General features: G+C 42.3%; 1 protein-coding gene across 3 annotated transcripts; it reads right to left on the bottom strand.

Moving 5' to 3' along the window:
- Positions 1–16,784: 16,784 nt before the first annotated feature.
- On the bottom strand, positions 16,785–21,055 carry SMIM30 (small integral membrane protein 30). 3 transcript variants are annotated; one of them, XM_059725983.1, is made up of 3 exons: positions 20,906–21,053; positions 20,676–20,737; positions 16,785–19,577 (listed from the first exon to the last, which is right to left on the bottom strand). In XM_059725983.1, the coding sequence occupies exon 3, from the start codon at positions 19,518–19,520 to the stop codon at positions 19,335–19,337; it is 186 nt and encodes a 61-aa protein (XP_059581966.1). In that variant the 5' UTR covers positions 19,521–19,577; positions 20,676–20,737; positions 20,906–21,053; the 3' UTR covers positions 16,785–19,334. The 3 variants fall into 3 exon arrangements, with proteins under 3 accessions (XP_059581966.1, XP_059581965.1, XP_059581964.1); XM_059725982.1 differs by lacking the exon at positions 20,676–20,737 and having other exon boundaries at positions 20,906–21,055; XM_059725981.1 differs by lacking the exon at positions 20,906–21,053 and having other exon boundaries at positions 20,676–20,899.
- Positions 21,056–21,386: the final 331 nt, after the last annotated feature.

Raw genomic sequence — 21,386 nt, 5'->3', positions numbered from 1 at the left:
GGACATTACTCAGGGTCTATTCGTAGAACCTAATGATGGACTTATGTATGCATCCAAGTACCTTTGAGGGTCTGGGCCTAAGAACCCTGTACCAAAAATGTGACTCAGTTCAGAAGGCTGGATGGAAGAATTGCATTTTTCTTGAGCTTACAGTAGAGGAGAATAATTGAAAATATATTTGTCAACCAGAGTCTCACCAAATGATGAAGAGGGGCAAAGGGAGGGAGGGAGTGGCAAAGCCTGAAGACTGAATAGGTGTGATTAAGTGAAAACTAGTGACAAGATCAAAACATGGGGCTGAAATCCTGGCCTGACTAAGGTCAACCACAAAATTCCCAGTGGGACCAGGATTTGAGTGTACGGATATAAGTTATGATGAATAACCAAGGAGAAGAATATCCCATGCAAGAGGGGTGTAGGGCCTCTGAGGGGGACACTTGGGTGGCATGTGGCCACACATCTGCAGCCCATGCAGTCTGGCCCCTAACTGCCCACAAGTTAGCCCCATTTGTAGATGCATTCATGCAGACAGACCACTTTGCTTGCACATATGAAATTGCAGGATTGGGATCTAAGCTAAGCAAATGTTTCTACATGACCATGCTGGATTTTCTTAAAGAATCCTTCTCACCCTTCCATGTTACTTTTTTAAGCATAGAAGTCTAGATCCTCAAAAGTAGTAAATCTACCATCTTAAGAGCCACTGACATCCTCAAATCCAGCAGTTCCTGGCTAGAGGGTCTTGCCCTTCTGGTCAGGGTCAGAGGAATTACCACACTTGGGTGCCTAATGGCTTGCCTATATTGATTCCATGCCAAGCCTGAACTTGCCACTGAGAAGCAAGTCCTAGAACTAAGGCAGTGTAGTTGGCAGTAAGCACACACCTCAGTACAGCTCTCAGACTCTCTATCTTGGATATGCTTCTTGGCATGTACTTAGGGCTGCTCTAAGCTGGCTACATTGCCTAATTTCTGAGCTTTGGCATGGACTGTGGGGAACGAAGGGGCTAAGCATACTTCTTAACAGCAGGCCTAGGCTCAGTATGGAAGTGATACGAGTTTCTACTGAACCACCTAAGTGCTGATGTTGCTGAAAAGCCAGTGATCTGCTTTGAACTAGTTAAAGCTGAAGCCTTGAAGCATGATCCTCAAACCGGGTGAGGAAAGGCTTATCTTGTCAGTAAAGCTTGAACTTTTGAGTATCTTCTAGTATGCCTGCAATCTTATACAAAAGAGATCTGGCCGTATGGGATGGGTCCCTGTCCTGGTGCTGGTGCTAAGCTGGGAACCGGGACATTTTAATTCATATTCCTGCCCAATAAAAAATTAAATATTTTGGTGGAGGAATTTGAACCCACATCTCAGGTGAGCTTTTCAGCCACTGGCCTAGCCAGTCAGTTTCACTCACTCTGTCTGGCACAATAACTATTTAACTGGTGATATGACATGGAACAGTTAGAACAGGAGAAACAGAGAAGTTCTTTGACCAGGACATCTGACAGCCCACTGGCTAGGACACACACCTGGAACCTGGCAGTGATAATACATTCAATCCTTGATCTGTGTAACTTTTGTGGGAGTGATGTCCAACATGCTTTTGAAAATCTCCTAGTGTGTATCTGCATCCTTAAGTACCTAGATACTTTAAAAACCAAGGTTTTGGTGCTGTATTTTAAAAATTTCTCTTCTGAGGCTGGGTTTAGGGGGAGCACTACTACATCTACAATTATTTATTGGTGCAGTTCAGTTCATTTAGACATCTTATTACCTGATTTCACCTGCATGTCAAATAGTTGAATATACAAGTGACCTTAATTGTACTCATAAATAATTGCCAATGCAAAATTGCATTGGTAATTATCTGTGTCTGCAGAAAGTTATTCTAAATTTTAAATAATGTGGTCCCTTAGAATGTGATCTTAATTATGCCTTTATACTAGAAGATCAGAGTTATTACCCATAGCATGAGGCACATTCTTAACAATAAAAAAATATTTTGTTCTGTGTAGGTTTGTGTACAACATAGGCACTTTAAAATTCAACACCCTTCGACATCTGTAATTCACTTGTCATTTATTGAAGAACTACTGAATTGCTGATGTCTTCACCGCCACTTTGGAGTCATAATTCAAAACTGATGTCTTTGAGAGATAAAGCAAACAGAATCCTCAGTGGTGTAAACTGGTGTAGCTCTATTGATGTCAATAAAGCCAGGGACATTTATATTAGCTTAAGATCTGGCCCAGTGTGACTAATCCTTTCTGTGAAAACAACATTTTGAAAATCAGGCAGATGCCTCAAGATCTACATGTGGATGGAATCCAACCAGAGGCTCTTATTTTTGTTCCAGTCTGTCTCCTTAGGTAATATGGACAGAGGTAGCGCTAGCTCAGCATGCTTTAAAATAGTAGGATCTGCATTGTGGTCTTGATCTCCTGGCTCAGCACGGGCATTGGTAGGAATGCAATACTTATACTCCTGACAAGCAGAAAGAGCCTCACATCATTCTCAGGTGAATTTTGTGGACCAGCCATAGCAACATTCATTCTACATCTATCCCTAAGACCTCCTAAAGTGTTGGTAATTGAGGATGGAGTTGAATGAATACAAAATCCAGCAAATATCTTTCAGCCTTTCACATATCCAAAAAATAAAACAAAAACAAAAAAGGCTCCATTCCTACAAAATCTTTGTGACATCATACTGGTAAATGAGACTTGAAGAAACACATTCATGGACACTAAGAATACCCTTAGAACAGAAGTGATTAATTTAGTACATTAATTTTCTTCTGCATTTTAATTAATACAGTTAATTATATGTAATTTAGTATAAGTTACATTGCAATATAGGTTTTTAATTATATAAATACATTTGATTCACAGTTTAGATTTATTCAGTGTGTGTTGTACAATAATGTGGGGGGGGTGCTATACAGTAGACTTGATAGTTTTAGTTGAAAGAACTTGTGCAAATCAGAGTTATGAGATTACTACTGAATTGCCACTGGTGATATTCCTTACCTTGGCAGAAAGCCTGTCTAACTGGTGATGTAAAACTTTCTGGTTGGGAGTAGGCAAGAAAATCTTACTTCCATGTCCCGGTCTGTTCTTGGAACATCAGCTCTGCCACACTGCAGAGAGCAGGCTGTGGTAACTGGGGTGAGTAACTTGCATTCCTCATCAACAGAGCTCAGGGCATGGCTCACTGACCCACTCACCATGCTGACACCTTTTTACTGACCTGCAATTTAAATTCATATTCCTTCTTACTTGCTGATGCATGACTAAATTGCAGTGGTTCTTCTGTGCTTTGGCCTCTTTCTACAGCAATTGGAGTGGGTGAGTATGGGGTAGGATTTCACCTCATCTTATTTCATTGATATACTATGGAACAGATTCCCAACAGTGTAAATCAGTGTGATGGTGTCACTGGCTTAAGGAGAGCTATGCTGATTACACATGATGAGGATATATCCTTATGACTACAAAGGCACAAATTATTAGCTGTAGAAACAGATAGTAAGCAAACAGCCATAGATTTTCTTTTTTAAACAACTTAAGTATTTGGCTTGTGTTCTGTTTGCCCACCTTACCCCTTCCTGGTTATTCTGGCTTGATAGCCTTTTGGTCAAGGCCATTTTAACACTGTATTTTCAACAAAACGCTTACTCAGAGACTATTTAATGCTCCAGGTTTACCTTGCTAAATGGAAACTCAAAGCTGGAGGTAAGCCAGCCACAGATGAAGCACACAGCAGCTGGGCCTGCTCTTCAGTGTCACGGCCATTAACAGTGCCAATCATGGAATTCAGTATTGCTTCTCTTGTCACCATCCCAGATGTCAAAGGAACACTGTTGAACACAGTGAATAGGATCGTAACAAATCTGAAACAAAACTATATCTAAAAAAGGGATCTTAGAGTTGATTTGAGATGTGGCCCAGGTGATTTCTAGCTGAGAAGTTTGGCAAAGCCATAGGTCCGGTGTGAAGTAGTGAATAATGTGAAGTAAAAGCCTCCTTCAAACACTGAAGGCTGGATGATCTTGTGTCTGGGGTAGCACAAAATTACACTATCCAGGCAGAAGCTATTATGCTGTGATCTGTTCTGGAGCTTGCAGCACATACAGGATATGTGCACAGGCTGCTCTGATGACTGCTCTGATGAGTGGGCTTGGCAGACTGGGGAGGTGGGTATCAGAGATTTTGAAAAGAAGGATGAGGTGGAGAGATCCCTGATTTGGGGAATGTGACTGGCATGGGGTGTGGCTGGCAATGGAGACTGGCTGTAGAGACCAGAGCTCCTGGCAGTGGAGAACTCAGTATGGGTCCTCCACTGCCCGTGTGCTATACACTCAAAGTAGAATGTGACCACGACACTACACCCTCACTGGATCCATGCCTGCCCTGCTTAGAGGGGTCATTGCAGCACTTGGCATTTCATCATCCCCTTTGTTTGTGTCAGCATAAGGATGCTGTTTATTCTTATTATTACTTTTGTTGTTGTTATCAGTTCAAGGGGGATAACCACTTTTCACCGTGCCAAGCCACTGAGATGGCAAGGCATAAGTGAATGTGGGGATGTAAGCAGAGAACAAAGTGAAAGGAGAGCACTTCGTTAGGTGACCAGGAATACTTGGCCATAGCGTTTCCTGTATACAGAGAACTTGAATTTAAAAAAAAAGGATGTTACCCAATACTTTAATAACATGTAAAGCTCTACTCATGGGGGAAAGGAGTAGTAGTATAAACTTCCTATTAGAAATACTTATTCTTCCTTTTCATACTAGCTCAAATCTAGGCTTTAGATATTTGCCTTCAAGATAAATAAAAGCAGGTCCCCTGACAGTTTAATACCTTAATTTTTCTATCCTTTTTTAAAAAACACACTACAGATTTGCTTGACTACTGCCTTCTGGGGTTATTTATCATGTGAATACAAAATGGAAGTAAAAAATAGCATTTGAATGAATAGTGCTAGAATGATGTTGTTAGTGTGATGGTCCAGGAAGTGAGAGGTAAGGATTGTTGTGGGTGGTATCTTTTTATTGGACCAGTTGTATGGTTGGGATAGATTTATACATTCATTCTTCTTGTGGATTGATACAAACTGATTACGCAGGATCCAATGGCCAGAGAGACTCAATCCCTACATTTTTTTTGGGGGGGGGGGGAGGGGGAATGTAATCATTAGGTTTCAGTGACAGATGGGGCCTCTGTGTACCATCTACATGGGATCATTGCATCCTGAGATCAATATGGTGGAAATTCCTTCACACTGCTCAGTCACTTACAAATCATATCTCTGTGGGCTATGTTAGAGGCCTGCTATTCCCACAGGTTTAGACTTGATATCTGGCAGTTACAGTTATAGTCTCATTTTGTCTGTTTGCAGGATATTAAGTGTGAAATACTATAATTAAAATGCAGAATGAGAGAGAATTTTAGATTTTATGGTACTTAGGAGGATGCAGAAAACAACAAAATACCTTTGGGTAAGGGCTAGGTATCATGAAAATAAACCAAAAGATCAAATACTGCATAAGCTGGTGACACCATCAGAAAAGTGCTCACGTGGCATAGTACCATGAACTGCATCACCATAGTGCCAAAAGTTACTATTTAAATATAAAATATTATAACATCTTGTATCTCATTGGGAAATGGCTTAACAGGATAGCAGTTTTACTGGGACCTTACCCAGGAAACTAATCTAGCCTAATGATAGCAAATGACAATAACTGTTATTTAATTGAGAATTTTTTGCATAAATTTAGCTAGTGCTATGTAATTTAATGATAGTTAACCAAGTGCCAAGTAGAGGCCTGAGTACTAATTGGGAGTACTTCCATTGACTAAGTAGAAGCTAACTGCAGTACCTTGCCATTCTTTCAGTGAGGGTTAAGGTACTGTGGTTTGGCTTCCACTTTCACAGGACATGAAGAATGCACAAACTCAGGCAACTAGCATGAGGAGCTGATGTATGGGATAGCCCTCCCCCCTTTTTACCATGCAGTAAATTTTTCCATTACCCTAAGAAAAGTGAATGTAAAATGAGTGTGAAATGCTACCAGATCAGAATTCTCAACTCCTACAGATGCTACTACTTCACATTCATTTTCACTTGCCCACTCATGTGATTTTTGTTCCAGCATCTGGAGTACTGTGATCAGGTGATAATCTCAGGTTCTGCCTAAATAAAGTAAGCATCTAGTCTTCCAGGATGCGAAAAAGCTTCAAATTGTGAAGTTTCCTAGCTCAGAACCTAGAAGGCAAATAAAATTCATTTTTAATTATTTGGCTTAAAAATCATATAGTATTTAATAAATATCATATTTTTGGGGAGAGCCCAACTCAAGAATTTTGAACTCTTGAGTTGGCTATGCTGTTCTTACACAAAGATACAGAATTGCACAAGATGAAAAGCAATGGAAAACTGAACCTTTCAAAGAGAGATTTTTGACTTAAGCTGATCCATGAGAAAAGACACTGAGAAATGGTTAGGACGTGCAATGACATAGCAAGAAAAAGAGATTTATCAGCTGTGTATTTGTACTAATCTTAAAAAACCTTTACTGGAGCACATTCACTAATTACAATGAAATGTGAAAATTAAAGCCTAAATGCCAATAATTATAATACTACATTTTATTTACTGTGTATTTATATATTTGCACATAAAAGTGCTTCTAAAATGGCTGAATATACTCATTCCTTCTTGCTTTGGCCTAAGCAGTCACTCAGTTTTGACTGTCTAGCAGCTCATTTTTAACAACTGGGAAGTAGACAATGCCCTCTGCTCAGGTTGGCAATTATGACTGTGTCCTGATGAGTGGGGACTAATGATTCAAACACCTTGCAGCTGACAAAGATCTGGCCAAGTGCCTTAAACTTTATGCTATTGAGCAAAACGTTAAGTTGCCTCATCATCACCAAATGCTTGCATTATTATCAGGCAAGGTTCTTTGGGTCGATGTGATATCTTTTATTAGACCGAGTAGTTGGAAAAAAGGTTTTTGCAAGCTTTTGGGCACAATCACCCTTCTTCAGGCATAGGAAGTCTCTGCTGTTCTGAGACTCCAAGGATGAAAGAAGCTTAAAGTGTGACAGGATGTCAGTGAGAATGTAAGTATGTGGAAATTAGGAAAACAAAAGGTAGAGCAGGGAAGGGAGGAGAAAAAAATGAAGGGAAAAATGCCCAAGGCAAGTAAGGAAGACTGCAGTGGTAGATTTTCAAGGTAGAAAAGAGGCTGGCTGTAAAAAAGTAAATAGCTGGAAATTAGAAATACAAAGGGAAGAAAAGGAGGGGAGGAAGCGGGTGAGGCAGTTTTCCCCAAGGACTTATGAAGAACTTATTTGCTTTGCCAGGTGAAACTGAGTTAGACACCTGAGTGGCCACATTGGATTGTTTCTGAGAATATTCAGGAAGCCAAGCCTATTTGTTTGGGAATCTTCACATCAAAATTCATAGATTCATAGACGTTAGGACTGGAAGGGACCTCATAAGATCATTGGGTCCAGCCCCCTGCCCAAGGGGCAGGAAGTCAGCTGGGGTCAAAGGATCCCAGCAAGGTAAATGTTCAAATGTTTCTTGAAAGTGTCCAGAGTAGATGCTTGCATCACCTCTGGGGGGAGTCTGGTCCAGGCCTTGGGGCTTGGACAGTTAAGAAGTTTTTCCTCATGTCCAGTCTAAAACAGTCTTGCAGGAGTTTGACCATTGGACCTTGTCATCCCCTGGGGTGCTCTGGTGAACAGGTGTTTCCCCCAGATCCTGATGCATACCCTTTATGTACTTATAGGCTGCCACCAGGTCTTCCAGCCTGCGCTTCTCCAGGCTGAAGAGTCCCATAGCTCGCAGCCTCCCTTCATAAATGAAGATGCACAAGGAATATAAATGTCTTAGCAGAAGTTTGGCTGTTGCACAGGGTGGAATTGGTATCTGTCTCAGATATGTGAAAGCTGTGTAAGCATAGCTTAGATATCTTTGAGGTGGAATAGCATCTGGCCTCTGTCTATATATCTGTGTCAGACTACCAGCTCCATTTGAATGTGGACCTTTTCTATCTATTCTTCTGTCTTTATACACTGGTAGTAGACCAAAATTTGAAGGGTTAATGTCATAGGGCTAACAATGGGGCACTGTGAAACCTTGATAATCCTTTGTTCAAATGGAAGCCTCCTGGGACAAAGAACTAGCTTTCCCTCAAAATAACCAATCCGTTAGGTGGACTGGTATTTAGGCAATATAGGCTCCAGCATGTGGCCACAGTACTGCTCTCTGGTGAGTGCCCCACAGGGTCAGCTTTACCAGGACTGTGACAAATATTATAGATGAAGTATATTGCTATATGTATAATCAAATATGCCCAAAGATTTTCATTTTAAATGGCCCCTTGCATTTTCCTATTACTTTTTCTCAAACATTTGTTTTTGGCTGAACTGTGACAAACATCCTCAGACTGGGAATTATTTTTTTTAAAGAAAGTTTCAGCTAATGTGGTTCAACTCTTTTTCAGTTAAAAAAAAGGAAAAATGATTTTCCTAATACAGTATTTGTGTGAATCTATTTAACTGCCTTTGCACATCAGGTGATGGGCCCTTGAAATTTGGCATGGATTTGGGCCCCTTTGTGGACTGATGGCAAATCTACCTTGAGATTTGAGGCTAAGATTGAAATGATGTGACTGGAACATCCTTCAATAGACACAGTGAAGAGAATTAAGGTTATACAAGCTATCCTAGCTACAGCATTTTCAAATGTTTTACTCCTTCCCTTGGCAAACATGGAGTGAAATTCTGGGCCTACTGGGAACTTTGCTGTTGAGCTAGAATTTTACCCTGGAGTGAATCTTTTGTGTGTGTAGGGATAAAGAGCTATCCCACTCTGTGTCTCTGTGTGTGTGCATACTTCTAATAAGTGGTTTCTAATAATTGGATACAGAAAGGTACTGGCACATTAAATAAAGAAGTGACTTTCTATGATTGAGAAAATGCCAACACTTCTTTTTAATGTAAAAAAAATACATACCAAGATATACTTTTGAGGTTTTAGAACTAGAGCAAAGCTGCAAGGGATGAGAAGATTTGTGATCACTGGAATTAAGAATGAACACAACAATTGCTTTTGAAAAGCTAAAGTAAAGCAAGGGAAACAAACTATGGTAGACTTGGATTCAACATTAATGGATAGATTAATGTGAGTACAAATTGGTTGTACTACACTTGTTTGCAATTTGTTTTTGGTATCTGTTTCATAATCACTGTGAAAGGTGAAATGTTTGTACTGGCAGACTGTGAATTCTAGGAGTGACTATTTGCACTAGTTTAGTTCAGGAGGTTTCATTATTTTCATCATGAGTTAAGAAGAACATATGCACTTTAAAACTTCATACAAATATCTCAGTCTCTTAAGCTGTACACTTCTCAGTCTTGTTAATAAGACTGTAAATAGTTACTGTAAGCAGGTGGCATAGATCAACTGGTTCAACAATGAAAAAAATCTTTCACTCATTAAGTTTTCTTCTTTAAGGTTTAATTCTTGAGAATTCAGAGTGCATTTTTTACAGTGAGACAAACAAAAACTGGTTTTCCTTCACTGGAAGAAATTATACAGCAGAAAAACACCTGGATGTGGAACTTTCTCTGGGCTTTTCTTTGCAGCCTATAATGGAGTTTTTGCAATATGTTTGTACTTATACTATGTAGTCCTCTTGTTATAGTCACAAACTTATCTTCCTTTCCTTTTGTTCTTGTCCATCAGTTCAAAAGCAGTAGTGGGGAAGAAATAAATGGAAACATTTATTTGGTTTCTGTAGTCTAGAATTTGCTGATTGTTCAACCACAACTTTCTGGCTTCTATCTATGGTACCCAGAATTCCAAAATCATCTCCCATCCAAATACTGGGCAGACCTGGGATTACTTAGCATTGCATAAACAGATGAAAATAGAGAAACTCAATCTACTCTAGTTTAGTTCTAGAGCTTTTATTGTACTAAACTGAGCAAAATTATTTGAGCAATTCTCATTGTTTAACATTAAGTCATAGTTAGAAATTTGCTATAATTAAACCCACTATTCTGACAACTCTGATTCCATCTAATTTTAAATTGTCAGGATTCCATCTGGAAATACATTTTTTTTAAATAGGGTGATATGCAGAAGGTGGCCATTCATTCCTGTGCTTGGTATTCCAGACACTGAAGTATATTATGAAGGTTGGTATTCTTTTGAATGCATAAAGGATTTACATAGTTAATTCCCATTACATTTAATTGCAGTTACCCAGATAAATCCCTGGTTAATTGATGATAAAATAGATATTTTAGAAAAAGTTCAGATTCTATGTACATTACATTTATATTCCACTAAAATAACATATTTGTTAGCCCATCTGAAATAAAATGCACATGATTATTTGTTGTTTGGGACTGTTGCATCTGAATTGGAAAAAAGACAAAAGTTGATTAAAAGTACTTTGCAGATTTAATGAAGATAATATCATGTAGATTGAGAAGGGAAATAGCTGAAGAAAAGCTCTGGCATAGAAATGAAGTAGAATTGACCTATTATTGAGTTCATAGCAAAATTAGTGCAGATGTACATTACAAACAAAAGACTATCTGTACTACATGTATATATATTTGTACGTGAATACCCAATTTTAATGAGGTATGAATGATTCTGGGTTGTGCTAATTATATTTTTTCTCTTTCTCTAGCTGCTCACTCTTGAGGGTCAAAAAAACCCCATTTGGACTAATATTTAAATATAAGTGGTGTTTTGGTTGTCTGAGGTGTTTGTCTGTCCCGTGTGTGTGTGTGTGTGTGTGTAATTTAATGTTATAAAAATGTAGATCCACTAACAATATTGGAAAAGAGACAGATAAATAAAATCATTTGAAGAGTTTCTTCAGCTCTTGGCCAGTGGAAACCCAGAGTAAATACTGAGTTACACAGGGTGCGTCTACACGTGCATGTTAATATGGAACAAACCCTGGTGCATATCGTGCCAGGGTTTATTGCTCTGGGGCACCACGTCTACACATGTGCCCGAGACTGCAGGACTTTGAGCTGGGTTGGAGCAGTCCCAGCTGGCAGGGGGCCTGGAGGGTTAGCCTGCCAGCCCAGGGCTGCTCCGACCCAGCTCAACGTGCTGTGGAAGGGCTGGCTGTGGCACAAAGATGATACAGTACAGGGCTAGTCAGTTGCACTGAAGCACCTTTGTGCCCCAGCCAGCTGTGCCAATGTCTACACCTGTATTGCTGCAGGATAGTACTTTTATGTACAAATATTGCCCTGCTGCAGAGTTAATTAATTTCCTGTGGCCTAATAGGGCACAGAGTAGTTTGAGGTCAGAATCAAGCTTATGATTTCTGCCCAAAATGAGTTTTAAGGCCATACAGCAGATCTTCAGCTGGTGTAAATCAGCATAAGTGCCTTGATTTCAATGCAGCTAGGGTAGCTAGTACAAAATGAAGCTTAGCCCCAAGTTTACAAATGTTCTGTCTTATCTTTGACATTAGGGTCATGTCCAGATGAGTGCAGATGTGCCCTAATGCCTTGCACCACACACACTGCATATTCAGGCATCCCCTGCACTGCTAATTTGCAGTGGGAGCAGAGTGGGGAGGGAGGGGAGGTTTGACCCTGGGAGATCCTGGAATCAAAAGAAGGCACACCTAAAAAAAAGTGCGGTGGTACATCTGGCAGCAGCGCATGCTGCCTAATACTGAAGCCTGGTTGGCCACAGCCATCCTCCAGTTGCCAGCCAGGCTCCCTGGTGCAGGATCGCCATGGCTGCAACTCCCAAAGGTCCCCAGGTAAGGCTGTTAGGGCCAGCACAGTTGCTGGCCCCAGCCTCCCCTACCCCACCCAGGGCAACGTGCTGTGCACCAGAGTGCGTGTGGCACAGGCATCCCCTGGGACAAGAAGCAGCAGCAGATGTTGGGCTGCTGCTGTTTGACCCTAGGGAAAAGCACGTTCCTGCTCATGGGGATACACTTTAGGAGTTTTTGACAATGGGAGTTCTGTATGTGGGACAAGAATAGAATATAAATCACGACACTTAGTCCAGATTGGCAACTTTCCATATTTTCAAAATATTGATTTTCACCAAAAACAAAATATTAGCATTTCCGGCTTTGAATTGAAGTACTGAATTTAATTGGGAGTTAGACACCACGGCAACTTGCAGACATTTAAAAGAAAAAGAAAAAAAGCAGCGATTTACTTTCAACTTGGCGCACACATGTGCTGAGCCCACTACATGCCCAGAAGATGCAATGCGTTAGTTGGACCCAACTCACCTGACATCTGTATAGACTGGGTGCTTTAGTGGGGCTTTTTTTGGCACTTTTATCTAATAGCTGATTGAATCCCAGCCTAAAAAGGGATTAGTCTACATATGCTGTATTTGCTCCCTTTTTCTGTAACCTTTTAATGCCTCAGGGATTGAGTTTCACTTGACTCAGTGGGAGAATCCTGGTACATCTGGTTTCCCCATGGTTTTACATGATGACTGAACAGACTTTCAGCTTTTGCTGTCAGGTTTCCTATTGACTTAGACTGCGATTAAATTTGTTCATCATGAATACCTCCTGGTTTTTTTTGTAAAGATACAAGTGAACTGTCTTGCTATTTACACATCAGTTTAGCATTAATATTTTCATCTTTGATCTCTGCCACAGTTTATTTTTTGTGGATGGACTGTATAAGAAATATCCCCCAGGTCATGTGTGAGTTCTGAGAGAATGATACCATTTCTCTCAAGCCCATTCCCACCCCTGCAATATATTTTATATAATTATTTACAGTTTTTGACAGAACTCAGAAACCAGACATGTGGCCTGGAAAAGGACTTAAGCAAATGCTCACTGAAGTCAGAGCCTCAAAAGGCTTTTGATCAGGAGCACAGCCCTCCATGAATGTAGCCAAATTGTGATTAAGGGTCACTAGTTGCCAAAAGTTATGATGTAGAGGGCATGTCCACACATTGCCCTATGGCAGTGGTCACTAACCAGTGGATCTTGATCCACTGATAGATCTTGGAGCCTCTTGGAGTCGATCAGAGGCTGGAAAGGGGGGCTGAGTGCCTGTGTCCATGCACACACGTGCTCCAGCCCAGCAGGTCAGTCTGTGTGGGAGGGAAGGGGTGGAGGCTAGATCGAGGCCCTTGTGGTGAGACTGCTGCAGATCCAGGAGCAGGGGTAAGTTGAGTGGGGCCCTGGCTGGGTGGGGCTTACCTGCTGGGGTGGTGCACCCCCAAATAATTTTTCCTCCCTCTGCCTTGATCTGCCCCCCCGGCCTTACCTGCTGGGTGGGGGGTAGCAGCGCACGGTAGATCTTGGGTTGCTTTTAAATGCAAAGGTGATCCCCTACTTAAAAAGGTTGGAGAACACTGCCCTATGGTGACGTTGTTATGGTGCCACGCTTTAGTACTTCCAAAAGGGAGTACTAAAGCATGGCAGTAACTGCCTATACTGTGCTGTGCATGTGGTAAGTTTTCGCTGCTACTTTGCCACAGTGGCATGCTAAAATGGGGGAACGCGCTGTTATGGCGAGGTAGCTGCCGACCGACATGTAAACTGATGTGATTGCTATGCTGTTGTAGCGCATCATACAGTGAGGTAGTGTGTTGCTACAGCGGTGTACAGCAATTTGTAGACATGCCCAGTGATATGCAAATCCCACCAACTGTGATGGGAAGAAAAAGTCACTGCATCTCTGGTGAATACTGGCTGCTTAATGGTGACCACTATAAATCTGTGACCAATGTTTGACTTCTTTAGTTATGTGTGATTGAAAATTGTCTATTATGCCTATGCGGTAGAGAACGTTACCAACTTGCATCACTCCTGCCAGGTGGTTTCTTTTAAAAACAGGTACCTGCCACATTATGGCTGTGGTAGAGTCATTTCCCTTCTGAAACTTTAAGTCTCTTGCTCTCCTCAAATTGTAGACAGTCTTTGGACATTGGCTATGAATGACCTTTCCCACAACACCGTATCACAAAAGAACACAGATGTTCCTTGTTACTTTTGTCAGACAGCAGAAATTAAGTTGGCCACTTGGACTCTGGTCTCTGCATCAGACTAGACCAGATCCTGTTCCCTGCACAGAGGCCTGCTTTGCTGAGAGCGGGTGTTGGCCCAGTTTAATCCTTGGCTCTGAATGCTGCAGCTCCTCCCCCATCTCTTCAAACTTGGGCAGAAATCAATGCACTAATTTACACTAGTTTGCTTTTGCTTGGTACCATAAGGCCCAGATTGGTTTGTGTGTTTTGTTTTTTTTTAAATTCAAGTTTAGATTCTGATATGACTGGAAGCTAAGAGCCAAGGCTAGTGCCTATTGATCTGGCTCCTTACTCTGATCCTGCTTTTGGATGAATTTAAACTCCATTATACCTGAGAAGCCCAGCATAGCATGGGATAGTATTTTGAGTGTCTGCACAATCTGCTTCATTTCTAATTTTGGTGCTCAAAGTGGGAAGAGCTTGGCTTGTGGGTGGTGTTTAAGAGTAGCACCACTTATTTTCCTAATTTGTACTCCTGGAAGGATGCACTACACACAAACATGGGGCTTTTTTTTTGATTTTTTTTAAATACCTCTATGCTTAACATTGATGAATTTTCAATGCACACGAAGAAGCATCTCCCACCTGCTTACATTCTTTTATAAATATAACTTCATTAATGCGTGCCAGCCAGTTGAGTACACCTCAAATGGTCCACAACTGTTTTGCTGAATTGGGTTTATTTTCAGAAGTGCTAGACAATCCTGCCCTACTGTTGACTTTAGTGGAGTTACTCCTAATCTTTCTTGGTGTAACTGAGAGGAGAATCGGACACTAGCTCTCCTCCTCACTAGTCCAAATCCTCTTGAGGTTATAGCATAGAACTGCCAAACCTTTTTACCAGATACGATGGAAATGAAAATATTACTGCTGTAGTGCAGTAATTATGGCTTGTACCATGGTAACAGACCTATTACAGGTCTTTGCTATTTAGTCATGTTTATAATATGATAAACACTGAAATCTACTCCCCCTTCCTTTCTCAGAAAGGACAAGCAGCCTTTATAAGAGGAACTAGTAGGAATTTGGAGCTCCAACCTGCTTTGTAGGGCATAAGCCTCTGGGCTAGCATGGAAAGAATGTCCCCCAAGTACTTCAGTGAACATGCAGACTGTACGACATGCTTCCTGTGAAACACTGGGCCAAGCTTTTTTCACCTCTTTGCATCTCAGTGGAAAGGTATTGCCAGGCTTTATTGATTAGTGTCTGTATAAGGACTTGGCTTCCTGGATAAAAGATGCTAGAAAAATGTCAACACTTATTATGGCTGTTAAAAGTGCAGCAGCATTTACCTGAGTGGGTGAACGGCTCCAGCAGTGGCTTCATCCATTTTAGTACATTGGGGAGGCAAGTGCTCTAAGCAATTGAACTTTAGTATTTGCATCCAGTCTTCCAAGGTTGCTGTACAGAATAGAATAACAATAGCAAGCTCTTACAGAGCACAAGAAGCTATGCAGCTTTAAGCGTACAGGCATTTAGTCTTGTTCATTCACAGCTGACCTTCTTGCTCCATGCTGATTGTCAAAAATTTGCAGGGTTGCTGATCTTCTGAGCTATGTTATTGCTAAGGTATATAGGGTATGTCTACACATGCATTTAGGCATGCCTAAAGTTAATTCACATTTAAGGCAATTTAGGTTCATGTCTACAGATGCATGCATTAAAGCACATTAATGCTGTGTGCACTGACTCACGTGGGACTGAAGTGTGTCCCACATCAGTCCATACAGTGTTAATATGCCTATACACGAGTTAGTGTGCTTTAGCTATATATGCCTAAATCCGATACCTGCTTTTGTAAATATCAAATGTAGGTGCAAATAGCCTAAAACCACCATTTTTAAGGTACATTCAGGGTGCACATGTGTGGACATGTGTCCTTAATGCGCCTTAAATCGGGCTAAAGCATCTTAAATCGGCGCACAGACACGGCCATAAACTATATGTACTGAAAGCCAATAACTCTTTACTTTGAAGCCTTCTACGTTAAGAGATATACTATTTTCTCAGAGCAAGTACTGTATGGTTACATTTACTCTATACAGTTGTCTCTATACAACTACTAAATGATACATTTGGCAGAAAAAACACCCCCCACAACACTGAACGGAGGTCCAGAAGTCAAGTTAAGTAGCTAGACCAGCTTCCACTGAACAATGCCAAGATAAAACCACCTATTTGTGGGGGCTCCATGAAAATGTATCATTATCAGATCATAAATATGAGACCGTAATTTTTGGCAACATTAAATGTTCTTTAATTTCCTTGGGTGTCTAGTTACAAAAGCTACTGTGGCAAAGTTGGTTTTAAAAATGCCATTCATTGCAATCCTGGAAATTCAGAGTTTAAGCTAAAAAAAAAAAACATAGAAGTGCCTCAGGTCACCTTCTAACCAGCCAATTAACAGCTTGACCCTGCCCACTGAACTCAAAGGGAATGATGATATTGATTTCAAGGAGCAGGATCAGACCCTTTAAGGGGATTTAAATTGCTATGAAATCAGTTATGGACAATGAAATGAGACAGCATTGTTATCTTGTTAATATGGCAAAGATGATCATAAGGTAAAATATACATCAGTGTAGGCTGCAAGTATTTTTTTAAAATCAATTTAAGATTACTGCTTTATTTAAAGTCTTTTTATTATTCAGCCATTTCTCTCCCATGCCCTTTATTCTTCTTACACGAGCTGAATCATTGAACTACCGCCATAACTTACTTGAAAGAATTTATTAAAAATTGAGGGAAAACGAAAGGAAGATCAGAATGTATGCATGCGGTTAAGTAAACCCATGAAAGTTGCAATTCTTTAGCAGTACAATAAGCAGTTTCTGTCAAAACCAGGTAAACACACCATTATGCATAGAAATATCCTTCAGTTAGGTACATGCGGCCACAGGCAAAGAATACAATTCCTAGTATCCCATAACCTGACAGTAGTGATGATGATAAGAATTTTTTGCTTGGCTGCTCTACAAGGGAGAAAAACTTAATACACAATTGTGAGAAATTACTAAAGAAGAATCTAGCATTTTTTCTTAAGAGAACAAGATAGAGGAGTTTGGGGAAAGCTAGCAATTGTCACATTTTGCTCTCTTTGAAAAGTTCAGTTTGACAGGCTTGTGAGCCTTGGTCCGGTAAACAGACTCACTGATGAATAAAAAAAGACTTAGATGTGGGGAAAGGAAGGGTGCATCCAGTATTTATGCCTCCCCCCTCATGCTCCTCCCTTTTGCTAACAGCATGGAGTAGGATGTGGCAGCATTTACCTTGCTATATAAACCTATCTGGTCATCCACAGCTGCTGAGCAGAGGTCCCTTCACTGCATTTCATGGAGGGCAGGGCATCACTAAGTACTTCACTTTCTTTCTGGAGTGTAAATCTTAAAATGCAAATTTCACTGTGGTGCTTTGCTACATGCAGAATCACTTTCTACTCTTGACCTCAAAACATCAGGCAGAGGGCATTGCATGTCAGCTGAGGAAAGGCCTGCAGCTGAACATAACAACCCTATGAGTCGAACTGATGTTGATGTAGTACACACAAGCTGAATCAGACTAAGAGCAGAGGGCATCTCTCTGTTGTACCTGATGTTGAGGGGCAGCTGCATTTGTTCCTACAACTCCAACCCTGTATGGATTTTGGCAGCCTGCTGGCCAGGTTGCTTGGAAGAGATTAATCACAAGATTGAAGAGCCCGGAGTTTAACAGCCATTGTCCATTTTCCATAGAAGAGGGCTATACAGGCCAAAGCATTTCTAAATGACATCTGGAAGTCTAAAAAGCTTCAGAAATCAAACTATAGTCAAACTACCCAATGACTTGTCAAATCTGCCTTACCATTTATCCCTTGCTCTGTGCTGCATCATTATGAAGGAGAGAGAAGGGGTAGCAAAAGAACAGGGCTTTGCATCCTGCCTCTTACACTCTTCACTGACTTCCCAATTATACCAGTCCAGGTTGCCAGCTCCAGTTGAGCTGCACACAGTGTAAATTGCAAAGGAGATCACCTTCACCTTCTAGTCACTCCACTACTGTGTGTGTGGGGCTGAACTTTTACTGAGATAAAGCAGCCTAACACTGGCTGGTAACAACTCCATGCTTATCAAAGTTTTACTCGCATCAGAAGATCTGGCTGTGGATGTGTAGAACAAGACTATTAAAATTCAGGCATGTTATCTGCCAAAACATTCTCCAGGTTCTCAGTAAAGTTCTGAATACTTGTTTAGTTGTTTTCTTTTGGCACAAGCCTTGGCCACAATCTTGCATAGAGCTCAAGTGGAGAACCCAGGGGAGTTAGGACTGGGGCATCAGCGCTAGCTAAAGAAGGCGTAAAGGCATCATCATGAAGTGGGGCCTACTGACCAGCTATTAAAATTTTGTCAAACAGTTTACTGGATTTCTTGATTTTTTCCAATATAAAGATACTGCAAACAACAAAACCCCAAACTGAACTCATTTCAGAGAGAAATGAATGTAAGATGTAAACAAAGAAGATACATGCACAAAACATTTGGCCTTTCCAAGTTTTCACAACATAAATTCCTTCCCTTTGACCAGCAGACACATTACAGACATTCCTATGCATCATACCCATATTAAAGAAAAATAATAGTCCTCTTGCAAAACTAAGCTATTTATTAAATGGATTCTAATTTGTAACATAAATCTACGCTACAGTGGAGGTATGCTTTACCATTGGAGATTTTTTCCACATTTTTCTAAGGCTCCCATGTCTTAGCCCTATGACAAAAGAAATGAGCTATTACGTTTTTTTTTTCCTTTTAAATTCTCATTAGGAAGAACCTGTGCATTTACAAATAGGCCTGGCTTTTTAGTTCTCAAACTGAGAGATTCAGTACTTCCAAGTTTCTATCCTGACTAGTATCTTAATGGCTTTCTGCTGACCAACCACTCCAATCCAACTTGTAGAGACAGTCAAGCATTTTGCTCAAAAAAACCCAGTATTTTAAATTTTTACTTAATCAGTCCGAGTACATTTTTCTTCAAATAACTCATTTCAACCTTAGTGTTAAGGCAGTATCTCATCACAAGCTATATGAAATCGTCTTACTACTATGGGAATAGATCCTGCAAACACTTTCTGCCAAGCACAGTCCTTATTACTGGTATAGCAGAGCAAGAGAAGTTTGAAGGATCCCACTTCATAGTTCAGAAAGCTACCAGAAACTTGACTCACTTTTAAACCTTAAATCCCAACAAGAAGACTTTAGAATTATTCTTGACCTGGGCATCTCCTTAAAGTTATAGCTGTCCATTTCTCCTTCTTGCATACCAGCCTAGACAGGCACAGAGTCCAGTGACGCTGACAGCTAAGCCCAGCAAGAGGGCAACTTCATCTCCAAGATCCAGGGCTTCAACTCCAGGCAGTAGAAGCAGCAGTGAAATGAGTATGAAGAAGAAGTCTGAGGCTTTGCAGGGAGAAGCCATGCTGCTGATCAGGTGATCTTGAAAGAGGAGCAAAACAGGCTGGTACTGCAACAGTATCTAAAACAGAAACCAAAAGGAACAGGAGAGGGTTTCTATCTTTAACTGCATCTCAAAGAAACTCCACACTCACAGCTATAACCACAAAAACTGCATGAAAATATAAGACTAGAACTCTGGAACTGTAGGCTTTTCTTTACGGATAACTTTCTCCTCCCCTGCTTCTTCCCTCCTACCCCCACTTATTTTATAGTGATATACCAAACCCATATTTATCTCCTATGGACACAAAGCAAGTATTTACCACAAGGAAGCTGGACAAGGGCCACTACATGCTTCCTGCACATAATTATCTTCCTTAGCTTATCTGGCAGTAAAACTAAACAGCCTCATCTGCACTGAGGTTTTCCAGTGGAACTGCTAATGTCCATTACTCACTACTTCTCAATTTCGTGGCTCAGATCAAGCATTAGTGGGTAATACCTGGACTCTGAGGCCTGGGACTTGTACTCAGGACCCTGGCTTGGTTGAAAAGACGTGGCCCACGGATATGTACAAAAAGGGTTACTGAGCTTCACTGCTTTGGAACTAGAATTTAACTGAATATTTGGATCTGAGACAGGAATAAAGCCATATTTTACCCATGTCCAAAATGACACAGAATTTAAGATGACCCACCCCAATAATTAAATTAGCCATATGGAAAATTCATCAATTTGTCATAATCTTCTAGGCACAGAATTACTGGAGGGTTGTCTTTGAATTAGCCCCCACACACGGCAAGGGATCACATGGTCCCTTTACCCCCAATTCTTTTCCCTCCAGCTTGCTGGTGCCCCCCTCTCCCCCTGCTTGCCCCTTATTGTGGGACACCGCTGTGGCTCAGTCCCTCCCCGGTCACAGAGATGGGGGAGCGCAGCCTCTGCCCGGCCCTGAAGCAGTGCTGCCCTGCTGACGGGCTGGGCAAGGGCAGCTCCTCCCTGCTCTGTGCTGGGAGGGAAGGCAGCGGAGGAAGGGAGGCAAGTATGGCTCTGACTGGGCTTGGGGTCCCCACAGCGCTGCCCCTGCCGTGTACCCGAGTCCAAAACGAGGGGCTTCTCCCTGCGGGGGCACGGGTCAAGTCAAGATGGCTCTGAAACTTGCAGGAAGGACCCTCACCTGGCCTCGCGCACGGGGCTGCTGCGGGCGCTCCCTCGCTGCGGAGCTGGTGCAGGAAACGCCTGAGGGAGAAGCAGGCGGGCGGGATTGGGGCCTGTGGCCCCGTGGCCCCCGCTCCCGCCGGAGAACAACCCCGCTCCCGCACCAGGACCCCGCGTGGAGACGGGGACCCGCCTTCAGCGCCAGGCTGCCCACGTCGCCTCCCGCCCCGCACCCCGGCCGCGGGTTACCGGCAGCTCCTCCAGCAGCGCAGCGCAGCGCAGGTCCAGGGCACGGCGTCACGTGCGGCAGTGCCTATCCGGCCGGAGAGCACACCGCCCCCACGCGAGGGCCGCTGGGAACACGCCCCTCCCCCCTGACCCAGCGAGAGACGAGTGGGGCCTCCCTTCGCTGGAGAACGGGGCCGGGACTACATTTCCCAGCATTCCTGGCGGTAGCAGCTCCCAGAATGCCCCGGGGCGGGCTGGCCGCTCTCTCTGCGGAGTAGTCGCAGCTCCGCCCTTGTGGGGGCGGGTGATGATTCCAGGCCACGTGATCTCGGTTGTCTCTTCCCTTCCCCCAGCCCCGCGGCTGCTGATTGGAGCGAGCGGCCCCGGATGCAAGGCGCTGCCCGGCCCCGTCCTGCCTCTCCCCGGCTCCCTGTCTCTGGCAGCCGCGCGGGAGAAGGGCCTTGAGGGGGCGCTGGAGCGTCCTGGTGCACGCGCCGCTGCT

Source organism: Alligator mississippiensis, chromosome 4, assembly GCF_030867095.1.
Source record: "Alligator mississippiensis isolate rAllMis1 chromosome 4, rAllMis1, whole genome shotgun sequence".
Taxonomy (NCBI): Eukaryota; Metazoa; Chordata; order Crocodylia; family Alligatoridae; genus Alligator; species Alligator mississippiensis.
Note: the sequence above shows the minus strand (reverse complement) of the source record. Positions and strands in the feature narration are given on the sequence as shown.

Coding starts and splice junctions, on each gene's coding strand:
- SMIM30 (XM_059725982.1), bottom strand. CDS start 19,520: ATGGCTTCTCCCTGCAAAGCCTCAGACTTCTTCTTCATACTCATTTCA.